This window comes from Lutra lutra, chromosome X (assembly GCF_902655055.1).
Source record: "Lutra lutra chromosome X, mLutLut1.2, whole genome shotgun sequence".
Taxonomy (NCBI): domain Eukaryota; kingdom Metazoa; phylum Chordata; class Mammalia; order Carnivora; family Mustelidae; genus Lutra; species Lutra lutra.
Window position 1 is genome coordinate 60,023,374 of NC_062296.1, and position 22,534 is coordinate 60,045,907.

Consider the following 22,534-nt stretch of genomic DNA (forward strand, 5'->3'; position numbering starts at 1 on the left):
TTAGGTCTTTGGTTGACTCCATCTCAGTATTTGGGTCTAAACACAAAACTCATCTTCTCAGACACCTTCCTTGATTACTGTAGAAAAAGCAACACTCCTACCCTTCCCCCCACCACCACCCAAATATTATGCATTTCATCTTATTCATACTACTTGTTAGTCATTTATTTATCTGTCTGGTGGTCTCTCTGTCTTGCTCTACCAGAATTTAAAACCCCCGAGGGGAGGGGTTTTAACTTAAACACTGCACAGAGCTGGTTGTTAAACACTTGTCGAATGGGATATATTTTGCATAAATCTGAAACATATTTAGGGAATTAGGACCAAATGACAGGGAGATCTTGGGCCAATCTGTAAAGAATTTTCAAGAACTACAGTGAGATAATGAAAATGTTCAACAAGCTGCTAGATGACCACAAATTATGGAGGCTACAGAATAGATTACTGCACTTAGTAGTAGTTTTGACTAAATAACCTTAAAAATCCTTTCCAATTATAAAATTCTAATCTATCTAAAATGTAACGAGTCACTTTCTTTTTTTTTTTTAATTAACATATCATGTATTATTACCCCTAGGGGTAGAGGTCTGTGAATCGCCAGGTTTACACACTTCACAGCATTCACCATAGCACATACCCTCCCCAATGTTCATAAGTCACTTTCAATCTATATAGCTATTAGAGAAATGGTTTCTATGCTGTACCATCCCTGTATCTTCCGGGGATCTGAATCAGCCTCTAGTTTATGCCTATCTCAAATTTACTAAACATCTTCAGCAACTTTAAATCATTTTTCATCCAAAAGTAACCCTGAACTTGCCCTTCAGAGCAAGGTACCACTGTCAAATATAGTAAGATAAATGGATAGACAACCCCTCACACCCTACTGCCAATTACATTTACAGACTATGGTACCCAAGATCCAACTTTTTAAAAGGATTTGTACATCATGTGATGTAATGAGCACAGGGTATTATATAAGACTGATGAATTACTGTCTATCTCTGAAACTAATAATATACTATATGTTAATTAATTGAATTTAAATTTTTTAAAAAATATTTTATTTTTATTTGACAGAGAGAGATCACAAGTTGGCAGAGAGGCAGGCAGAGAGAGAGGGGGAAGCAGGCTCCCCGTTTGAGCAGAGAGCCCAATGCAGGGCTCGATCCCAGGACCCTGAGATCATGACCTGAGCTGAAGGCAGAGGCTCAACCCACTGAGCCACCCAGGCGCCCCAACTGAATTTAAACTAAAAAGAAAAAAAAAAAAAAAAAGGATTTGTACATTGTTTGTTATGATTTGGGTTTTGTTACCTCTTGTCTCCCCTACTACTTCTGCCCAAGACTAGCTAAAATACTGCAACTGATAAAGGACTATATTGTAAGATAATCTAGAGGTGTGTTACCTTGACCACGCATTTTCTGTTTGAATGAAATTTTGGACTTAGGTTTGAAAACACTTTATTAAAACAGGATTACTTTCAGAAGACAGTATTTTGAAAACATATGCTGACCAAATTAATATAGCTACAGGAGAAATAATTATAAGCACTACTTTAACAAAGATGGAAACTATAAATATTTTGTCATTGAATATAAAGCAGTGTATTCCACAATGAGTTTCTGAGGAGATCAATTCTTTAGAAGATACTGGTCAAACAAATAAGTTTGGGAAACACATATAACCCTCCTCCTTTCCCATTCACAAAACATACCAACACTTACAGTCTCCAAAATATTTTACAAAAACTATTAAAAGAATAAAGGACTTGTAAAACTTTATCTAATCCATCATTTTTCCATTATTTCTTTGACCAGAATCACCCACCTTTTCAGGGTAGGGGCAAGAGTGATAGAAAACACTGCTATATAGCACTGTTTGAAAATATTCTAAATATATTTATGAACTAGCTAAGATAGAAACTGACAATACATGAGAAGCTTAGTACGATATATATATTCAAATAACTTGTATTAGGTGTTTAAAGCAGCTAAGAAAAGGGACAATTATTAAGATGGATGATTTCATTAAAACAATTTAAAAATGGCCATTTTAGTTAAGTCCCTATATTAAATGCTAATTTATCTGTACCAACAATTATTTTGTGATGCCATTCTCTCCCTCTGATACCAAGGGCAGTCTTTCAATATTAAAACTCAAGTTCTCCTAGATTATCAGGTGGCTCAGAGGGTAGTGGGGAAGCACAGGCTTGTGAATCTACTGGTTTAGAATCATTTGTGTGCCTTCATTTCTCTTTGTACCACAGTGTACTGACTATCTGGAAGCGAAAAATATTTTTAATGTGTGGATTCTTGTATTACATTTTACTAGACCTCTGGACCATTTTGTTGTGATGTCAACATATTGGGGGGGGGGGGAAGTACTGAATAGTTAACACTCCCCAAAACGAGAGGGACTACAGCAGTTTTAGAAAGCACTTACTTAATCATTTCAAAAAGCTTTGGATCTGAGACCTTGATATTTCGTGCCATATTCCAGGAAAGATGAACCATGGGTACTATTGACTTCACACTTTGCAATTTGTTCCATTCGTACCGTTCCACTGCCAATTTATACTGGCAGGCTAGGAAAAAAAAAAAAGTTATAAAATAGCAACCCAAAGTACCAAAAGATATGAAGTTACCATTATCACCTTCTCAGATGATATCAATACCAATTCTGAAACCTCAAAAGATTACAAAAATAAGTTGTTTCTTTGATAATTATGACAATAATAATAGTGAACACATAAAGAGTGCTTACTGTAACTATGTGCCGGGCATTGTGCTGAGCTATTTTTACACATTATCTCATTTCATTTTTATCACTACCTTATTAATTTTATTATTCCCATTATACAGATGAAGAAATTGAGGCCCAGAGAGGTTATATAACTTGCCCAAAGTTGCAAGAGCCAGGTCCTGGTCCTAATCCAGGTCTTTCTGGCTTCAAAGGCCTTATTCTTATTCTGAATTATCTACTGCCTGAAGGCATGCATAATTCAAACAGATTTTGACATACTAGGGCTATTCATACAACATATCAGATAAAAGAAAAATTTGAAAGAATGAATAACCACTCTATTTTGCCTTCTCCCATAAAGGGTTTCCTTTATAAAACAAAATCAAGCACTCTAAAAATTATTAAAAGTGTATCTTCCTTGTATACAAATACATAAATTTGTTATTTGCTGAGATTTTTGGTCTTTATATTTCTACCTGTTCATTTGAATTTAATTTCTTGTACTACAAATTAAAATTTTATTCAAGGAGACAGAATTCTTCTTCCTGTTTCTAGTGAGTTATATTCCAAGAAAAAAAAAATCTATCAGATACAATCCTTTAAAAATTAAATTTTTTTTTTTTTTTAGCATATTCTTTAAAATACCTGTAAGTGGACCAACATTCCAAGCAATGTTGTTGCACCAGCCAATAGCCTGAACCCAATGAACAGTGCCTGCATTTATCCAGACCAAATCTCCAGGTCGCTGAATAAACCTATACACTGGAACGTTTGCTTCATAAAGATCTTCAAGGTTGGGCCACCAAGAACCCATGAGGAAATTCAAATTGTTTCTGAAATAAAAAATAATGCAAATGGATCAAATACTTTAATAAAGCTCCTTAATAAGACTGGAAAACAAAGTCAAAACTTCTTAAAACATGCTCATTCACACTGCATTGTAACTTAACTGCTTGTGCAGTTAAGAACTACCACATGTAACGTAAAATTAATTACAATTAAATATTGAGTAACTTACTCCAAGATCAGCACTACTACCTTCAGTTGATTTTTCAAAGATCCAAACGAAATCCAAAGCTCCTTTTAAGTAACAGTTACATACATTAACTTTGAATTTCATTTCACTAAAGATTATTTGAACCCTTTGTCCTAGAGTACCAAGAAATCTCTAAAAGGTAAATGGAAGGTGGATGACATCAAGTCACTTAAGTCCATAAACAGGAACACTATGGCAGATATAATTAACTATTAGAAACTTTGATTTCTGAGGCCAAGTGGAAAACAGAATGGTCTCTACCACTGTTTTGAATTCTAAGCAGGAAAAGGAGACAGGATGTCAGTCTCTAGAGTTTCAATACTAGTTAAAACTATGCAGCTGAAAACAACTTCATAAAAAATGAACAATCATACACATGCACCACCAACCATCATCACTGCCACCACCACCAATGTACTTTGGAAACATTCTATGGATCTTACTAAGCTTTTTACTTTAAAATCTGACTTTTTTTTCTACTTCATCATGATATAATATGAAGTATATTTTAAACTAGAAAGCAACTTTTCCTTCAAGAGAAGTTTATAAAATTCAATTAGCTACATTTTGGGGAAGGAAGAATGTACAGAATGGAAACGTTTCTTTCCTTTAGCGCTAAGAAGCAGGGTTTACTGTCCCATGCCAAAGGATACAATAAAGTGTACCTTGAAATTATTCTCATTGGTTTAAATGTAATTTTTTTTTTTCTGGTCTAGATCAAGGGCTGGCAAACTATGGCCCATGGGCCAAATTCAGTTCACCTCTTTTTGTAAATAAAACTTTTATTAGACCATAGCTATGCCCATTCATTTATGTATTATTACACATGACTGCTTATGTACCTCAGTGACACAGCTGTGACAGAGACCATATAACCTGCAAAGCCTAAAATATTTATTATCTGGGCCTTTATGGAAAAATCTCACCAACATTTGATGTAGATGGAATCTCTGCCTTATTTTTCTCCTCATAAAAAATGTAAGCTGTTCTTCAAAGCCTAGAAGACTGCCAATGGTAGCCTATCTGCAAGGGCATATGGATGGGCTTACTGTCTGTAATAATGCTCAGTAGATACAGTCAGAAAAACTTGCCTATGAAGCAAAATATGGTTACAAACACAAATTCTATCCCTACCTCACCAATGTGTTACCATCACAACATTGGAGAAAACTTTCTATTCAAAAGCAAGCAAGCAATTGAGTAAGCAAGACCACTGAATAATCCACAACTAAGTTAAAAAAAAAATTAAAGTTACCCCAAAAAGCAAGCATCCTTTTTATCATACATGGGTATCAGTATCAGTAGCAAAAGCTGCGGTAGCAAGTGCTATTCCTGCAGCTTAAATTTACCTAACCCTTCATTCTAACTTTGAATTTTTATTATCCCCAAGTTCACAATTTTTAGACATCATCTGCCTCTTCTAATTACCTTTATTCCCAGATTACCTCCCCATTAGGTAGAAAAGACAAACTAAATCCTGAAGAGAGCCCATGTCTACTCAGAAATAATGAACAAGGATCAGTGTACTGTGGTTGTAATAATATACTACCATTTCAAAGTTTAAGAAATAAAAATCTTTCTGTAGCACAATGGAGATTTCCTACATGACACTGCTATTTCTCTGCTACCACCAGACCACTGGTCCATGAAAGTAAGCACAGATTAGTGCAGATCAGGTTATTTCATCAGAGCATTTCAAATTTTAAAATTTCACATCTTTCGCTTTGTTATACGAAACGAAATCTGTGTGTTAAACAGTAAAAACAATGAAAGATAATTATCTTTTGCTTCTATATAAGGAAATTATGGATTAGTGTGGGGGTTTTTTGGTAACTGTATTTACACTTGTTATTAAACAAAGATCCAGTAAGCCAAGATAAAAAATATTCTAAGTGAGTATATGGAGTATGTGCATAATTAGTTTTGAGAGTCTCTCATAATGTAAATGTTTCTGGTGGTCCCCCGTTACCTTCTTGGGGTGGGGAGAATAACACCATATATGTATAATTTATGTTTTTAACCATAACAACTTTTCAATGTTAACTAACTGAAAATATCAGGTACTTACATAAAGGAGTAATTTGAAAAAAAAGGAGAAAGTTTCTGTTTAGACAAACAAGTTTAAACCAATGAAAATAATTCCAAGGTACTCTTTAACATAGAAAAGAAATAAAGGAAGGCTATTTCTAAGACCTTAAGGAAAGGAATACTACAAAGTGAGTTCCTTCAATTAGAGAAAAAAATCTGAAGCAGTTGATTAAATTTTACAGAATTCTTCCAAAGGACTAGTTGCCAGTGTAGTTTTAAAAAGAATTTATATGATGGTGATACGACAAAGAGTAGTATGTTTATACTAGAGTTATTAACAACCTATGAAGGTGCTATATTACAGAATTCCTTCCACTTCTAAAACCATTCACAGTAAAATAATTTTTCTGGGAACACATATCTTCCACATGAGCAAGTATTTATGCATCAGTTGTTCAATTAACCTAATAAACAACTCAACCTTCCTATCTTCTAAATTCAAGACTGTTACTACTGCACAGAGTGGTGTCAAGGCATCTTTTTTCAAGTATTCTCGGTAATGCAAAGGAACAGACTTGGAATCAAATCAATTTAAATGAATTTTTTTGCTGAGATAAGTAAAAACTAGTTACATACATTAGGATATCCACATTAGTAAGCTGTCCTTTATAATTACTGTTTTTGAATAATTATGTTTAAAAAAATTTTTTCTTTGGAAACCTACTTTTCACAGAAGTCATTCAGAACACCCCAATAACCTTCGGGGACAACAAACCATTCACAGTCACCTGGACCAATATTTATGTTAACTGAACAGAAGTTGTTATTTTCTTGATGACCTGAAATGAGAAAAGAAAAACAATTATCAGCATACTATAAATTCTATAGAAAAATGTATCTTTAGAAAAAAGACCTCGGAAATGTTCAACACAGAATGTTCTGGTGGTATTCAGCTTTTGTCATTATTTTTGTGTCTAGTTTTAGAGCAGAGTTTGGTCAGCTCCTAACTTACTCAGTAAGACCTTCTGTAGAGGTAGTCTAAATCATGACTAAAAGCTTAGGTTCTAGAGCCAGGCTCCTAAGCTTATGTGAACCTGGGAACGCTGCTAAACCTTTCAGACTCAGTTACCTAACACAGAAGATTAGAAAATAACAATTCCAATAAATCATTGGGCTGTTTTGAGGATCAATGAAATAATAACTGTTTTGAACAGTTCCAAATATACGGTAAGTAGTAAGTATTAGCTATTATTGATATCATTACCACTTCTTTGTGAACTAATCCCCATTTCTCACAAGTAGCATTAGGACATCAGTAGAGGCAAGAAATATGGTTTTCAAATGGAGCAATGGGAGTATTGTCAACAAAAGTGATGGAGCAGGGAACTCTGGAGAACTCTTCAGAAACAAACTAGTTTCTAGAGAAAAAAAAAACTAGTAAAACTAACAGAAGTTACCTTACTTCTCTCTGGGCAGTAGTCAAAGGTTTATAGCAACCAAGTGAATGCCTGACCAGAAAGAACTTATAGTAGGAGAGTTTTATATCACTTTAACTTACCTTATCCCCACCCACATCACTAGTGTGTGGCAAGGGACTTAAAAAAAAGTAGTCTTGTGTTCCTAGTGTGAGTGTCACTGGTTCTGGAGGGAGCAGAGTGGATCTTGTTCCCAAGATAAAAAATTGTTCTTCCTTTCAACTTGACTGGAGTTTCCCCCAAAAGACTAACACAAGGAACTTCACCTTATCAGGGCAAGTGGTTCAGTGGAAAAGGTTTCCCCCAAAACACTGAAAGGCCATATGAATAAGCTGGTGCTCCCAGGGGCAAAAAATGAAGAGCTGGGGCAAACCGCAGACACACCAATGAGATCTGGGGGGAATAAAGGCTTTGAAAAGCTCCCGTGAATACTAGAGAATTTAGAAAGCCACATGCATACCCAGAGCAGGTCGTATGCTCAGAAATATACCTAAAACTATAAATTTTAACTTCTTGCTAATCTTTAGGTGCAGTGCAAGCAAGAAGGTAAAGGCTAAAAGTAAGACCATAAGCGGCATGACTAAGTGTAAGGATTGACTCAACACAGGAAATCTGCAAAGACCCGGAGAATTATTTTTTCTTTCCTTTATGTTCATTTTCCCATTCTTCTTTCTTTTTTGGCACAAAGCACTGAAGGAAATCTCTGTGAGGTCACTGGCTAACTGCTGAGATAATGGAAAAGAAACTTCAGTATCCACACATGCCAAGGAATACAGTCTTTGTGAAAATACTGTGGAAAAGTCATAAAACAGACAGACAACTGCAGCCCACAATAAGCAAGAACAAACCCTGGAGAGGGAGAATCTGATTTCTCTAACAGCCACATGATAACATTCAAAATGTCAAAATATTAGCACAGTACCATGCTTAAGGAACAGAGACTTCAGGGACTACATATGACCAAGAATACAGTCTTGTTTTGTTTTTGTTTTTTTTTTTAATCCTCAGAGTCTGTTTTCACAAAAAAAAAATGAGGCTTTCAACTAAACAAGAATGTATGGCCTAATCACAGGGGGGAAAAAAGAAGAAATAATTAACAAAAATTAGTCCTGATAAAGAACAGACAATGGATTTAATAGCCAAACACTTTAAATCAACTGTCTTAAGTATACTTCAAAGAGCTAAAAGAAACCATAAATAAGAACCACAGGAAACAAGGACAACAAGGTCTCAACAGAGATTAATGAAGAGATGGAAATTATCATAAATAAAATTTTGAAGCTGAAAATATAACTGAAATTAAAAATTCACTAGTGGGTTTCAAACAGCAGATATGAGTAGGTTAAGCAAGAATCCACACTTGTAGATAGATCAAATGAAACTAACCACCATTTTGAGAAGAAAATAGAATGAAGAAAAATTAAAAGAGCCTAAGGGACCATCAAATACACTAACCTAAGCACTGTGGGAGTCCCAGAAGAAGAGGAGAAAGGACAGTAGGAATATATGAAGAGGTGATGGTCCAAAACTTCCCAAATTTGACAGAAGACATACATCTATACATCAAAGAAGCTAAAGAAACTCCGAAGTAGGAAACACTTAAGGAGATCCATACGAAGACACATTATAGTCAAACTGTAAAAACCCAAAGAGAATTTTGAAAGCAGGAAAAAAGAAGTGATTTGTCACATACAAAGGATTACCAATAAGATTAACAGCTGATTTTAGATCCAAAACCATGGGGCCAGAAAGCAATAGGGTAACACATTTAAACTGCTGAAAGAAAGAAAGAAAAAATTAACCAAGCATTCCATATCTGGCAAAACTATTCTTCAAAAATAAAGGAGAAACTGAGATATTCTCAGATAAATAAAAGCTGAAAGAATTTGTCACTAGCCCATGTGCCATATAAGAAAATGCTAGATGCTGAATTCTTGGGCTGAAAGGAAAGAAAGACAGTAATTCACAGCCCTGTGATGAAGAGATAAAGCACTACAGTAAAGATAGCTACCTAAGTTGGAAGATTCACACTTCCCAATTTTGAAACTTACCTCAGAGGTACAGCAATCAAACCAGCATGGTACTGGCATAAAGACAGACATGTAAATCAAGGAAAGGGTATCAAGATTCAGAAATAAATCCATGTATCTGTGGCCAACTGATTTTCCACAAGGGTGTTAAGACTCTTCTACAGAGAAAAGAATAGTCTTTCCAACAAATAGTGCTGGGACAACTGGATGTGTAAAAGCATGAATTTGGACCCTTAGCTCATATAAAATCACATGTAAAAATTAATATGGATCAAGTATCTAAATATAAGAGCTGGAACTATAAAAATCTAAGAAGAAAAATAGGGGTGAAACTTTACAACCCTGCATTCAGCAGTGGTTTCTTACATAAGATACCAAAAACACAAGCAACCAAACAAAAAACAGATAAACTGAACTTCATCAAAATTAAAAACTTTTGTGCAAAGAACACTATCAAGAGAATGAAATAACAACTTGAAGCACAGGAGAAAATATCTGCAAATCATATATCTGGTAAGGGGTTAATATGCAAAATATAAGCTCCCACTACTCCACAACAAAAGGACAAACAACTGAATTTAAGAAATGGGCAAAGGACTTAAACAGACATTTTTTCAAAGTGGATAATATAGATGGTCAGCAAGCACATGAAAATCAAAACCACAAAGAAAAACCACTTCTCATCCATTGGGTTGGCCGTAATAAGAAAAAAATGGGAACTAAACAGTGTTGGTGAGGATGAAGAAAAATTCGAACTTTCATACATCGCTGCCATGAATGTAAAATGGTGCAGCTACTGTGGAAAGCAGTTTGGCAGTTCCTCAGAAAGTTAAACATAGAATCACCATATGAACCAAGAATTCAAATCCCAGGTATATAACCAAAAGAACTGGGAACAGGGATTCAGACAAATACTAGCACGTATGTTCACAGAAACACTATTCACAATAGCTAAAAAGTGGAATCAATCCAAGTGTCCGTCAACTGATGGAGAAACAAAATGTCCTATATATCCACACAACAGAATATCTGGCCATAAAAAGCACTGAACCATAAATACGATGCAGATGAACCTCAAAAACATGCTAAGTGAAAGAAGACAGACACAAAAGGGAACATATTGTATGATTCCATTTATATGAAACATCCAGAACAGAACCAGAAAGCAGCAGACTACTGGTTGCCAGGGGCAGAAGGAAGTGGAAAATGGAGAGTTAATGTTTAATGGGTACAAGGTCTCTTTTTGGACAGATGAAAATCTCTTGGCACTACACAGAAGTGATAGCTACACAGCACAGTGAATATACACTAAATGCAACTGAACCACATAATTTATTTATTTATTTATTTTTAAAAAAAGATTTTATTTATTTATTTGACAGAGATCACAAGTAGGCAGAGAGTCAGGCAGAGAGAGAGAGAAGGAAGCAGGCTCCCTGCTGAACAGAGAGCCCGATGCGGGGCTCGATCTCAGGACCCTGGGATCATGACCTGAGCCAAAGGCAGAGGCCTTAACCCACTGAGCCACCCAGACGCCCCTGAACCACTAAAGGGATTAGTTTTGCTGGGTCATTTTTACCTCAATAGAGAAAAATGTAGCTACTCTCACCATTCCTTGTGTCTTTCATGTATGAGAGTATGATGTGAATATGGTACTCTTAATACTTACAAACTATCTCCTACCATGGGTAGATGGTTGGAATTGTCCATAGTGTAGACTCCAAAATAAAATTTAGCTCTCATCATAATTAGAAGTGCTGAAATCCCACTGTCAAATTCAAAATGTTTTGGGATAGAGCCTTAGAGCATCTCTATAGTTTAGAACATAACATGACTGATCATAAAGTCCATGAGGTAGGTAACACATTTATCTATGTAACTCCAGGAATAAAGGGTCTGCCTCACAAGGAAGTATTCAAAATAATTTAAAAATTGAACTAATTAAACTATCCATTTCTTCTGAGACCAAGTTGTCTAACAGAGTAATCACCTGAAATGGGGTTTATATGAACTGAGATGTGCAGAAACTATAAAAGTACACACCAGATTTCAAAGACTTAATATGAAAAATAAATGTGAAAAATCTCATAACTTTTATATACTGATTACAAGTTGAAATGGTAAGATTTGTATATACTAGGTTAAAATTATTTTCACCTGTTTTATGTTGATATGACTACCGTAAAACTTTAAATCATCACAGACCTGTACCCCTATAACAAATAATATATTATATGTTAAAAAAAAAAACCTTTAAATCATACATATGACTTGCATTACATTTCTACTAGATAGCACTACTCCAAGGGAATTCCTTAGAGAATTCTTCAATGTTCCACAGGACACTTCTGAAAATCTAATGCCTTATATACAAACCAAAAAAACCCCAAGCAGTTCAGACACAAGTGACAAAGAAATAATCTACCAGGTTTGCTTTTCCCCTGATTTGTAATGAAAAACTGTATTCTTTTTGAGTTGAGGGTATAATTCAAATTGGAGAGGTTTTCAATTTAAATGAATCTTAGAAGAACCAACCCAATACTGCATACATAAGAAAAATGAACTCTTGGGGCACCTGTGTGGCACAGTTGGTTAAACATCTGAATCTTAGTTTTGGCTCAGGTCCTGCTCTCAGGGTTGTGAAATCAAGCCCCATGTTGGACTCCACTTGAGATTCTCTGTCCCTCGCCCTCTGCCCCTCCCTAAAATAAATAAATTAATCCCCCAAAAAAGAAAGAAAAAAGAACAGAACGGAACAGAACTCTAGGGAGTTCAAGTAACTTGCCCAGTATTTACACCAGTGCCTAAATGGCAAAGTGGGGAGCACAGAATTCTTCTGCCATTTATTCCAGAACTGTTTCCACTTTAGCCAACTATGGACAAAATATCACAGAACTGGGCTTCCAATGGCTTGAGGATAAAAACTACTACAACCTAATGGTTTTACTCCTGGCTGTACAATATAATATTCTGGGAACCTTCTTTAAAAATACCGTGCCTGATCCCAATAAAAGAGATTCCAGGTCGTGGTCTCAGGGTCCTGGGATCGAGCCCCACGTCGGGCTCTCTGCTCGGCGGTGAGCCTGCTTCCCCCTCTCTCTGCCTGCCTCTCTGCCTACTTGTGATCTCTCTCTCTCTCTCTCTGTCAAATAAATAAATAAATAAAATCTTTAAAAAAAAAAAAAAGAGAGAGAGAGAGAGATTCCAATGAGCAGTCAGGACTCGGAATCCACTGACCAATGTTACCCAGAAGCAAGGATAGGCCTATTTTGAAACAGCTTTGTAGCTACAATTCAATAAGCAGGTGACAAAGAAGAAAGCAATCTGGTTTTCAAACCATGGCTGCTTCAAGTTGCACACAGAAGCATCTGATGATGATATTTGTAACCACCAGTCATCTGCCCTAATTGTTAAGTGTTTTGAAAATCACTCAGAAATTTCATGTCAATCCAAGGAAACACAAAGAAGATGGTACTTTAGCACTGGACAGAATTCTTAGCTTAAAACCAATGCAATTTGTTTTACAAATGAAGAAAAAGACCCAGAGAAGGAAATGTGACCCGTCAAAAGTGATAAGCCTAGTTAATAGAGTCCGGACTGGATACCAGGAAGACTCTATGAATGTCTACTCATCAAGTGATTTGTGTGAACTGTGTGTTGCAGCCCTGTTAGAGGACTACAACCTCTACTTCCTTATTTAAGTGAAATACAATGGAACAGACTAGAAAATGTATTATTCTATGAAACTGTTCTTAAAAATACACATATGTGCACAAAGTCATAAAGTATATTTCTTAGTGTGACTATGGCAAAAAGAAAAGTTCAGAAAAAACTGTATCCCATCACTCTGCAGGAGACGGAATCAGCAACAGCCTCTAAGCCACAGGGACTTTCCCAGGAGTGCTCTAGTGACCCCTTTCCAGATTAAACTGCTATTGTTTCAGGACTATTCTATTAAAAAAAGATAATATAAGGGGGAAAAATCTTAATAATACAAGTCAAATCTTGTAACAGGAGTAATCGTTTCAGTTTCATTCACTATAAATGAAAAGAATCTGGCTCTCTTTTGCATGTTTCACATTTTGATTAATTCTATTTTTCAAGTGTAGAAGATAATGTTAGTTCATAAAAGTTACCTGGTGTTCTGCTTCCTGGAACTTTCATGTATAGTTGAACTGTGTTCATGCCCAGTATGGTATGACCTACGTGGCTTAGAAGATTTCCTGCTGATACGACACGCACAAAAGCAGGAAGTTTAGTCAGCTCATGTAGCTGCAACTTCCATCTGCAATAAAATAACAGATCAAGAGTGAAATCCTGCTACAAATATTTGTGGAAGTTAGCCATTTCTTCAAAAACTTTGTGTCCCAATCTGAAAAACGGCATAGGAAACACTGAAATGCTTAATTTTTTCAATTTTCCAAAGAAAACGTCCTAATGAAAAAAAGGCATAAATATTACTGAGTTAAAAACAAAAAATACTGAGTAAATGAAAAAAAAAACCTCCCTATTTTTATAACTGTTGTATAATTCTATAACACTGTTATTTTTTTTAAAAGATTTTATTTATTTATTTGACAGAGAGAGAGAGAGAGAGAGAGATCACAAGTAGGCAGAAAAGCAGGCAGAGAGAAGAGAGGGGGAAGCAGGCTCCCCACTGAGCAGAGAGCCGGATGCAGAGCTCGATCCCAGGACCCTGAGATCATGACCTGAGGTAAAGGCAGAGGCTTAACCTACTGAGACACCCAGGCACCCCTTTATAACACTATTGTATATTATTAATATAAAATGTAACTTTATGATTGTGTACTTAGCCAGGGTCTTGATGAAAACCTGTACAAGAGATTTAAGTTAAAGAAAAAAACTTCTTTTTAAACCTTAGCAAAAATAATTTATCTGAAACTTGTGCATCAACTTAGAAAAATGGTAAGGAAGGAAAAAGAGGAAATCGTAGACAATTTTCAATCTTGCAGACCTCTTTGCATCCGTTCACAGAAATACTACTACAAAGACTTACTTTTTGTCATCAGACAGGTCAATGTTGGTCCCAAACTTTATGGTTTTAAAGGGTCCTTTCCTCCTCCTCCCAGAACTTAAAAAAGAGAGAGACAACATCAGAAACATGCCTTTTAAACAGAAATACTAAGTGAACACTAAAAATGACTTACTTATCTGAAGATGTAGATTCACTATCTGAGTGGTCTTTATGGTGACTTCTTTTCTCATTTTCTTCCTATAAATAAAGCAAAACACATTCTAGTTTAGTATTCCACAACCAGCTATCCTTTCCATCATGCAACTATAAAGTTCACACAGAGACTGATGGTATTATCTATGTTTGGAAACTGAATTTCTATAGGCCTCTTTCACATGAAAATTTTTTCAAAGACCACACATTAAATAAAAACCCAAGGAAAGTCAATGGTCACCATTCATAGGCAGGTATCCAACCTTCTCAGCCACAAAGTTATCTTAGAGTTCTTTGTTAGTAACATTCTTCTATAAGGGGAAAAAAATCTATAGAATTTCATCCTTGCCCCATTTTTAAGAGGACAGAATTATTTTTCTTTTAATTGAGAGGCCTATCCATCTTGATTATAAATTTTCTAATCTAGCAGCTTTGTGTGGATGTATACATAATTATGTATGTGTAAGGGTAGAAGGTTAGATGTTCTCTATTTTTGATTATAGACAAATGGGACAAGTTCTCCCTGGGTTAAAGCTTTTCCTCCACAATGAATTAAACATGCATGGTAACACATTTACATTAGTAAGGAAAGTAAGCGTTGCATAAATATAGGTGCTTTTCAACGCAAGTACTACTATTATTTACAATTTTGGGGTCACAGACACAGTATCTCTTTACACTGTCCTACTATTTGAGTTAGCAGTACTTAATTTTGGCCTCTCTCCCTTTAAATGTATAGTCTCTAAACATTTGTCAAATTTTTCACAGGTAATGGTCCATGCCTTCAAAGCACACAAAAAGGCATCTTTTCTTTGGTTATGGATCCCATCCTATATAAATACTCTGCCTCTTATGATCTTTGCTTTTCAACTCCTCCTCCAAATTTTCCTTTCATGATCCCTGAATCTTGCTTATTATTTATCCTCTTCTGAACCTAATACTACCACTACCATATAGCTGAAGTATCTCGAAAGTTTGAACTAGAGATTAATTTGGACAATGAATTCACTATAACTCATTAAAGCTGCAGGACAATTCTCATTAGATGAATTTCTCTGTAGATAGAGGGAATGGTAGTGAGAAAGAAATACAAATATACAATGCACAGGTACAAATGCTGCCTTCATTGAAAATGTGAACTTGAGGCAGACAGAATTTTAAACACATAAGAAAATCTAATGAATTACAAATTAAAGACCTGCAGGCCCATATTAAGTTTGTTTTTTGTTTTTTTTTTAAAGATTATTTATTTATTTGACAGACAGAGATCACAAGCAGGCAGAGAGGCAGGCAGAGAAGAGAGGAGGAAGCAGGCTCCCTGCCATGCAGAGAGCACGATGTACGCTGGATCCCAGGACCCTGGGATCATGACCTGAGCCGAAGGCAGAGGCTTTAACCCAGTGAGCCACCCAGGTGCCCCTTAAGTTTTAGCTGCAGGATATGTACAAAACAACTTTGTACTACAGACAAGTACTTGAGTAATACATTTAATAAACTCATTTTTTTGGTAGATGTTTTATGTTCACTTTGTGGGAGAATTCACAAAGTACTCATTATAGTGCTAAAGGATTTTAGTAATGATCCACTGCTGAAATGCCTGAGTCTTTTAATAATAATCTGATTATTTTTCTACTTTTTAAATTTCCCATATATTTTGAAATAATTTATGCCTCTCCCTCCGTTTTCTCTTTCAGACTGAGGCCGTTAAGAATAATACTAATGTTTCCTGGAGGTATTATCGATCAGATAATATTAACCTGGTAGAGGAGAAAGATGGGAAGGCACAAGATTAGGAATTTTGCAAGCATAAAGCAATCTTGAGACTTACTTTATCTTCTGGTATCAGTGGCTCTCAATCAGAGGCAATTTTACCCTCCCAAGGGATATCTGGCATGTCTGGAGACCTTTTTGACTATTACAACTGGGTTAGAAGGTAAGGGGTGTGCAATAGGCATCTACTGGAGAGAGGTCAGGGATGCTACTGAACACCCTAATATACAAGACAGTCTCCCACAACAATGTATTATCCAACCCAAAATGTTAATAATGCCAAGACTGAGAAAGCCTGCTTTAAACAGAAACATCCCACGGATGAAGGAGACATTCCACTACACTTTAACAATATTTATCAACCCATAGGCCTGCTTAGACTTTACTAAGGGCGAACTGCACAGCACTTAGATAGTATTTCATGTAACTATAAAATAATGAGATGCTTACAAAAGAAATGCACCCTTTCAAAATAAAAGAACATAAAATAATAAAATATTCTAAAAATAAAACAGTGTTCAAGGAGTAAACACTTACCCTCAATGATTCCTGAAAGGAGGAGGCCTGGTACTGTGCATATTTAGCAATTGTAGTATGAGATCTATTACTTTCACAATGCCAGATTTTCCTCGTTCCAGTAGGATCCCAGTTTTCATCTGCTGGCTGCAACAACTGTGTCCTCACTTCCACCATATGTTCATTGTTAGCTTCCACCAAAGTTTTGGTAGAGAAAAGTCCCAGGTCTTCATAAATAAATGTAGTTAATAAATAAAAATTATTTTGGAATAATACATTAAGCAAAATGTTTTATGGCATTCTATCCAGTTCCCCTAAAAACCAACCAGGGCCTTTGCACAACCTGAACTTTGTGCCAGGTTTACACAACCAGACAATGAAGCCTCAGACCTAATCATCATGCCACCAGCACAGGTGGAATCAAGGGGCCAGGCACTAGTTAGGAGGCTACAGTCTTATATTAGCAGCAGTAAATTTTATCTACATTTTATATTAAAAATTCTTTCATCAGATAACCTAAATCGTAATTGTAATTATACAATTAGACCAAAATAAAAGCTAAATTTATTTATTTATTTTTTTAAAGATTTTATTTATTTATTTGTCAGAGAGAGCGAGGGAGAGAGAGCGAGCACAGGCAGACAGAATGGCAGGCAGAGGCAGAGGGAGAAGCAGGTTCCCTGACGAGCAAGGAGCCCAATGCGGGACTCGATCCCAGGACGCTGGGATCATGACCTGAGCCGAAGGCAGCTGCTTAACCAACTGAGCCACTCAGGCGTCTCTAAAAGCTAAATTTAAAAACCACTACTAAATTGCCAGGAACCAATACTGTCATTGTATCTTTACGTTATGGATTAAAGAAGTGATACACAACCCCGCCCCCCAGCCAGAAAATACTAAAGTGAAATCTGAAAAACTTAATAGAAATAAGTTTCTGCCAGTGCTTTAAGAGTCACAGATAGCAAAGGAAATATAAAACCTTTTTCTTTTTCTTATTTAAAGCTTACCCAATTTAAGAGCTCCAGCAAGGCCACGTATTACTGTAACAGGGTTGTTTGGATTTGTACAAAATTGGTGTAATGGAGGAAAGAAAGCATCACGTTTATTTTCCAACTGTAAAATTAAAACATATGGTTAGATCTCTGGAAAACAGAAAATATTATGCCAAATTCATATTCATCATTTATGGCAATTTCAACAATGCACTGTGTAATTTCTATTTTATATTTTATAGCATTTTGTCACTATGTCTTTGACCCTAGTTGTAATTAGATAGTAACTACATACATTATTTCTCTTGTCTACTGGATCTTGAACAAAATGTGTGGAAAGAAATAAAACTGAAACTTCAAATCAATTTAAATATTATTCAATTTTAAAAAAGAAGAAAATCCCAGCACATGTTACAATGTGGATGAACCTTGAAGACACTATGCTCAGTGAGAATAAGGCAGTCACAAAAAGAAAAACTCTGTATAATTTTACTTATATGATGTTTCTAATGTATCCAATTTATAGAACCATAAACTGGTGGTTACCCAGGGGCTAAGGAGACCAGGGAAAAGGGAGTTGCTATTTAATGGGTACAGAATTTCAGATTTGCAAGGTGAAAAAATGCTGGAGAAGTGTTTTGCAACAGTGAGAATACTATTTAACACTACTGAACTGTATACTTAAAAATGGTTAAGACGATAAAATTTTATATTATGTGGGCTTTTTTCCTCACATAAAGAGTAGAAAGTCACAAAAGTTCAGTGTTTTTAAAAATATTACCAAAAGTGAAAGCAAGGTGAAGAAGACCCATAAAAGAAAATTCTTAATTTTGCATTTCCCTCTCTCAGACTTCAGTTTAAATGTTTTATTACATGTCTATCTCAGTGCTTCTCTTACATACTAAAGGATCAATAAATTATTGGTTGGAGAAAGGACTAATATGATAATATTTGGCCTCTAGAGGGCAAAAACAGGGCCAAATCTCCAAAAACAAACTTTATAGCTTAAATTTTTTTTTCACTTGGGGTAGAAATGGGAGGATGGAAGAGTTGCTTTGATTGAACTTTTATCAACTTCCTACATCAGATGTCTAAATGTTCTTAGAGTAAAACTAACATTGGTTTTAAATAATCTTTTAACATTCTTTTAAAAAATGACATATCAAAAAAAAGACATATCTATATCACATTTTATGTTCTCAAATACCTTTTTTAAAGGTAATTAAAAATATATATTTTTGTAGATGCATAAAGCAGAATGAATGTTACGGTCCATACAACTAGTAGAATGCAGATTTGAAACCCAGCTAAGTCATACTCCTGGTGGTTTCTGCCTAATACTGTCCAAAACTGGGGGCAGTAAGAAGTATTTCTCAGTACTCTAATGTAATCACGGTTAGTAACTGAGAAGGGATGTTTTAAATGCTATTATGAAGTCTTTCTGAATACATCTTTTTCCCCCCAAACATTCAAGCTACTGCCAATAATTTTAATGTTTCCTAAAGGGCATCCATATTAATTTAAAGCAAGATCTTATGAAAGACAGGTAAGTACAAACACTGGTTTAATTTATTTCTAGTCAGTCAATTCAGACTCACATAAATACTAGGTGTAGGTGGATTCAACTTGTCCTTTGGCAAGGGAGGGTATGGTGAAGATGGTGGTCTTGGAGGCGGGCATTTATCCAATAAAATGCTACTGTTAGATAAGCCATTTTTACCTAGATTCCTTAAAAAAAGAAGAAGGGAGAATAAATCAGCTGTACATTTATTTAGAAAACAAAACAAAAAAAATCCTGAATTAAGTCCTAATTAGGTTATGGGGCAGCTACACAAATCCAGGAGATTTGGCTCTATGAGAAAAAGCTAAGAACAATTATTAATTTCAGCAAATACTTAGCTTCATGAAAAAATACAACACATGAATTATTGATGACAGTCCTTATCCTGCACATAACTGTCCAATTTATTTTCCTCACCTAAAGAACAAACATGAACTCCAATTTCCTCTCCACCACCTTCTACCATGACAGTCTTTCCACTAAACATTGTGACTTGACCAAAAAAGGTCTAAATTATAGTAAAAACAGAATTATGTCTTTCTTCCTATGTCTCACCTCAGCAATTATAACCAGAATATCTTTGTGGTAATTCTCAAACCTGAAAAGACCTGTACTGTTTTTTCTCCTCTCAAAACTGTGAAAAATTTTCCACGTGAGTCCTTGACTAATAAAATTCAGCAAGACTCCAATCTACTAAATTTTATGAAAATTATACCAGTATTTTTGATGAGACATATAACTGCTATCTATTCTCTAATATGCTGTATAATTATTACTTATTAGTAGTTGGGGTTTCTTTTCCTGTAATGGGTTAAAGTATCATGTTTGTTAAGTTATAAATTCTTTAAATATGGCAGAATTATTTCCAAACTGTAACTTTTTTAGTGTTAAGAAAAATTTTTTCTACTTCTTAAATATACCCAACTCAGAAAATCAGCAAGACATAATTTTGAGCTTTCAATTCATTGCAGATTAACTTCACCCAATTATTACAAGCTCAAAAATAATGCATTAAAATAGCAAGTACTTTAACACTACAATTTTAGTTAAGAACCTGAAAATTGTAATTACGGTGGGGAGTTAAACTTAGTAATTTTACTTACTGAAGAAGGATTAGCAATTTTTCATCATAAATTACAGAATACAGGTTGAAACAAAATTAACTCCCCTTATCTTGCTATGTTTTTGCCAAACTGAAAAAAGGCTTGAAATTCCACTACTACAAACTTTTGAGATGGTACACTAAACAGAATCATGGATATCACTTTCTTAATTTTTAATTTATTCAACTGTTAACTCCTGAGTAAAAACAGAAGCGTTCATGACTGGTCTCAAAGGAATGAATTAAGTTTAAAATAACTCATTTTCTAAAAAAAAGTATGTGAAATAGTTATTAAAGTGAAATTTTAAGTTCAACTAACAAGGCTAAAGGTTAAATAAATGAATATTCTATTACAACATTTCTCAACAAAGCATGACTGTCCTATACATTTAAAGACAGGCATTTAAAAGCTTTTAAACTTAGGTATAAAATCAGTACTAATTTATAAATTCCATGTAAGCAGAAAACAGGTGGTTGACACTGGTAAAGAAACCATTCGAGTATTATCATCGAATCAATGCAAAATAAACATTCACTTACAATATACATATAAATAATTAGTTTTCATGCTGAACTGTGTATCTGCCACTCTTTAACTTTGGTTTTTAAACAAAACAGGACTCCGAATACATAAAATTTGTTTTCTAGAGCAAGAGATGAATGTACAATATAGTAAATGATTACTATTTTAAGGAATTGAAAGATATGGACCATACATTAAAACTGTACCATAAAAGAACATTTCGTGCTAATTAAATATGGTACCAAAATTTAAGCTTCTATAACATTCTGCACACTGAAAGATAAGACTAGAAAACAGTTTAATAGATTAGCAGAATTCCACCTCCATCACTTGTCGAGTTCTGTAACAAACGAAAAAAGGGAAATGGGAAAGTCTAATAATGAAAAAACGCAGCTGCTTTTATTTTAAAATAGAAAAGAAAAAGGTGGGGGAAAAAAAGGTGAGACATGCCTAAGGGAACAGATACTGACTGAACCACCAAATGTAATTATAACTTTAAACCATAAAAGCAGAAAAGGTATTGTAATCGCCTTTTTATGTATAGCACTGGTCGGTAACCAGTGACAGTAACACTAAGATGAACCAAACAAGACTCAAATTAAAAATAACCTACACTTTTAAAAAGTAACTATGTATGTGAAAATAAGAGGGTAGTCAAAATAAACCATGTAATCAAATTGTATCTTGCAGTTTCCTACTGTACTGCAAACAATGACTCCCTGCTTTTTTGAGGTCAATTCTGAAACAAACAGGAATTTCCCTGGAGAAACTGATGTAGGTAGTTGTCTATATAGTGACTGTAAGCTTTTTCCATTGAAAATACACTCATCAGTCCTAATGCAAATAAATGACAGCAGAACTACGCATGATCTTCTGAACATATAAGTGTCCAATACTGTTTATAGTACTTTCAAAGCCAAGGTAATGAAACTAATATAACAAGGCAAAGTGGAGAAAGGTGGTGAAGAAAGAAAATACTATCCCATTTTAAATCCTTTTCTCTCATTTTGAAACGTGCCCCAAGCAATGCAGAGTAGGAAACAATTAGTCACTGCACAATCCTTTACAATACTGGCTTAAACTTGTTTCAAATTTACCCATATCATTTGGTAGATAAATGAATCAGTACTCTGTAAGTAAACCAATCTACGCTTTAATTATCTTTGGTTATGAAGCTCCTAGACCAGAGACATCAAGTCTCTTGAGCCTAAGTCACTTTCCTCTTCAAGTTCTGGAATCCTACCCAGCACAGGATATCGCCAATAGAACAGAAATGTTCTGTTGATGCCTATCATTTGCTATCTTGACTTTCCTCTAAAGATTTCTTATCTCTAATTTATCAGAGCATTTTTGGTCTCTTTATTAATGAACCAAGGCCTATAGTTACTGAAATAACCCAAGCAACCCCAGGGATGTGTGTGTGTGTGTGTGTGTGTGTGTGTGTGTGTGTGTGTGTGTGTATTTGCATATTATGCATATTATGCCTCTTATATATATAAGAGGCATAATATGCATATAAATAATTAAGTCTCTGTAAAAAGGCAAAATTGTCTTTTAAGAGCTAAAAG

At 35.0% G+C, this 22,534-nt stretch overlaps 1 protein-coding gene across 8 annotated transcripts in view; it reads right to left on the reverse strand.

Moving 5' to 3' along the window:
• KDM6A (lysine demethylase 6A) overlaps positions 1 to 22,534 on the reverse strand; it is a 212,931-nt gene that overhangs the window by 18,281 nt on the left and 172,116 nt on the right. For all 8 annotated transcript variants that reach the window (XM_047714914.1, XM_047714912.1, XM_047714918.1 and 5 more), the window contains 9 exons: positions 19,379 to 19,508; positions 17,796 to 17,901; positions 16,810 to 17,015; positions 14,483 to 14,547; positions 14,332 to 14,406; positions 13,451 to 13,599; positions 6,534 to 6,648; positions 3,391 to 3,578; positions 2,446 to 2,587 (listed from right to left, as the gene is read on the reverse strand). In XM_047714914.1, the coding sequence (XP_047570870.1) occupies positions 2,446 to 2,587; positions 3,391 to 3,578; positions 6,534 to 6,648; positions 13,451 to 13,599; positions 14,332 to 14,406; positions 14,483 to 14,547; positions 16,810 to 17,015; positions 17,796 to 17,901; positions 19,379 to 19,508 (1,176 nt within the window). The remainder of the gene's footprint in view (positions 1 to 2,445; positions 2,588 to 3,390; positions 3,579 to 6,533; positions 6,649 to 13,450; positions 13,600 to 14,331; positions 14,407 to 14,482; positions 14,548 to 16,809; positions 17,016 to 17,795; positions 17,902 to 19,378; positions 19,509 to 22,534) is intronic.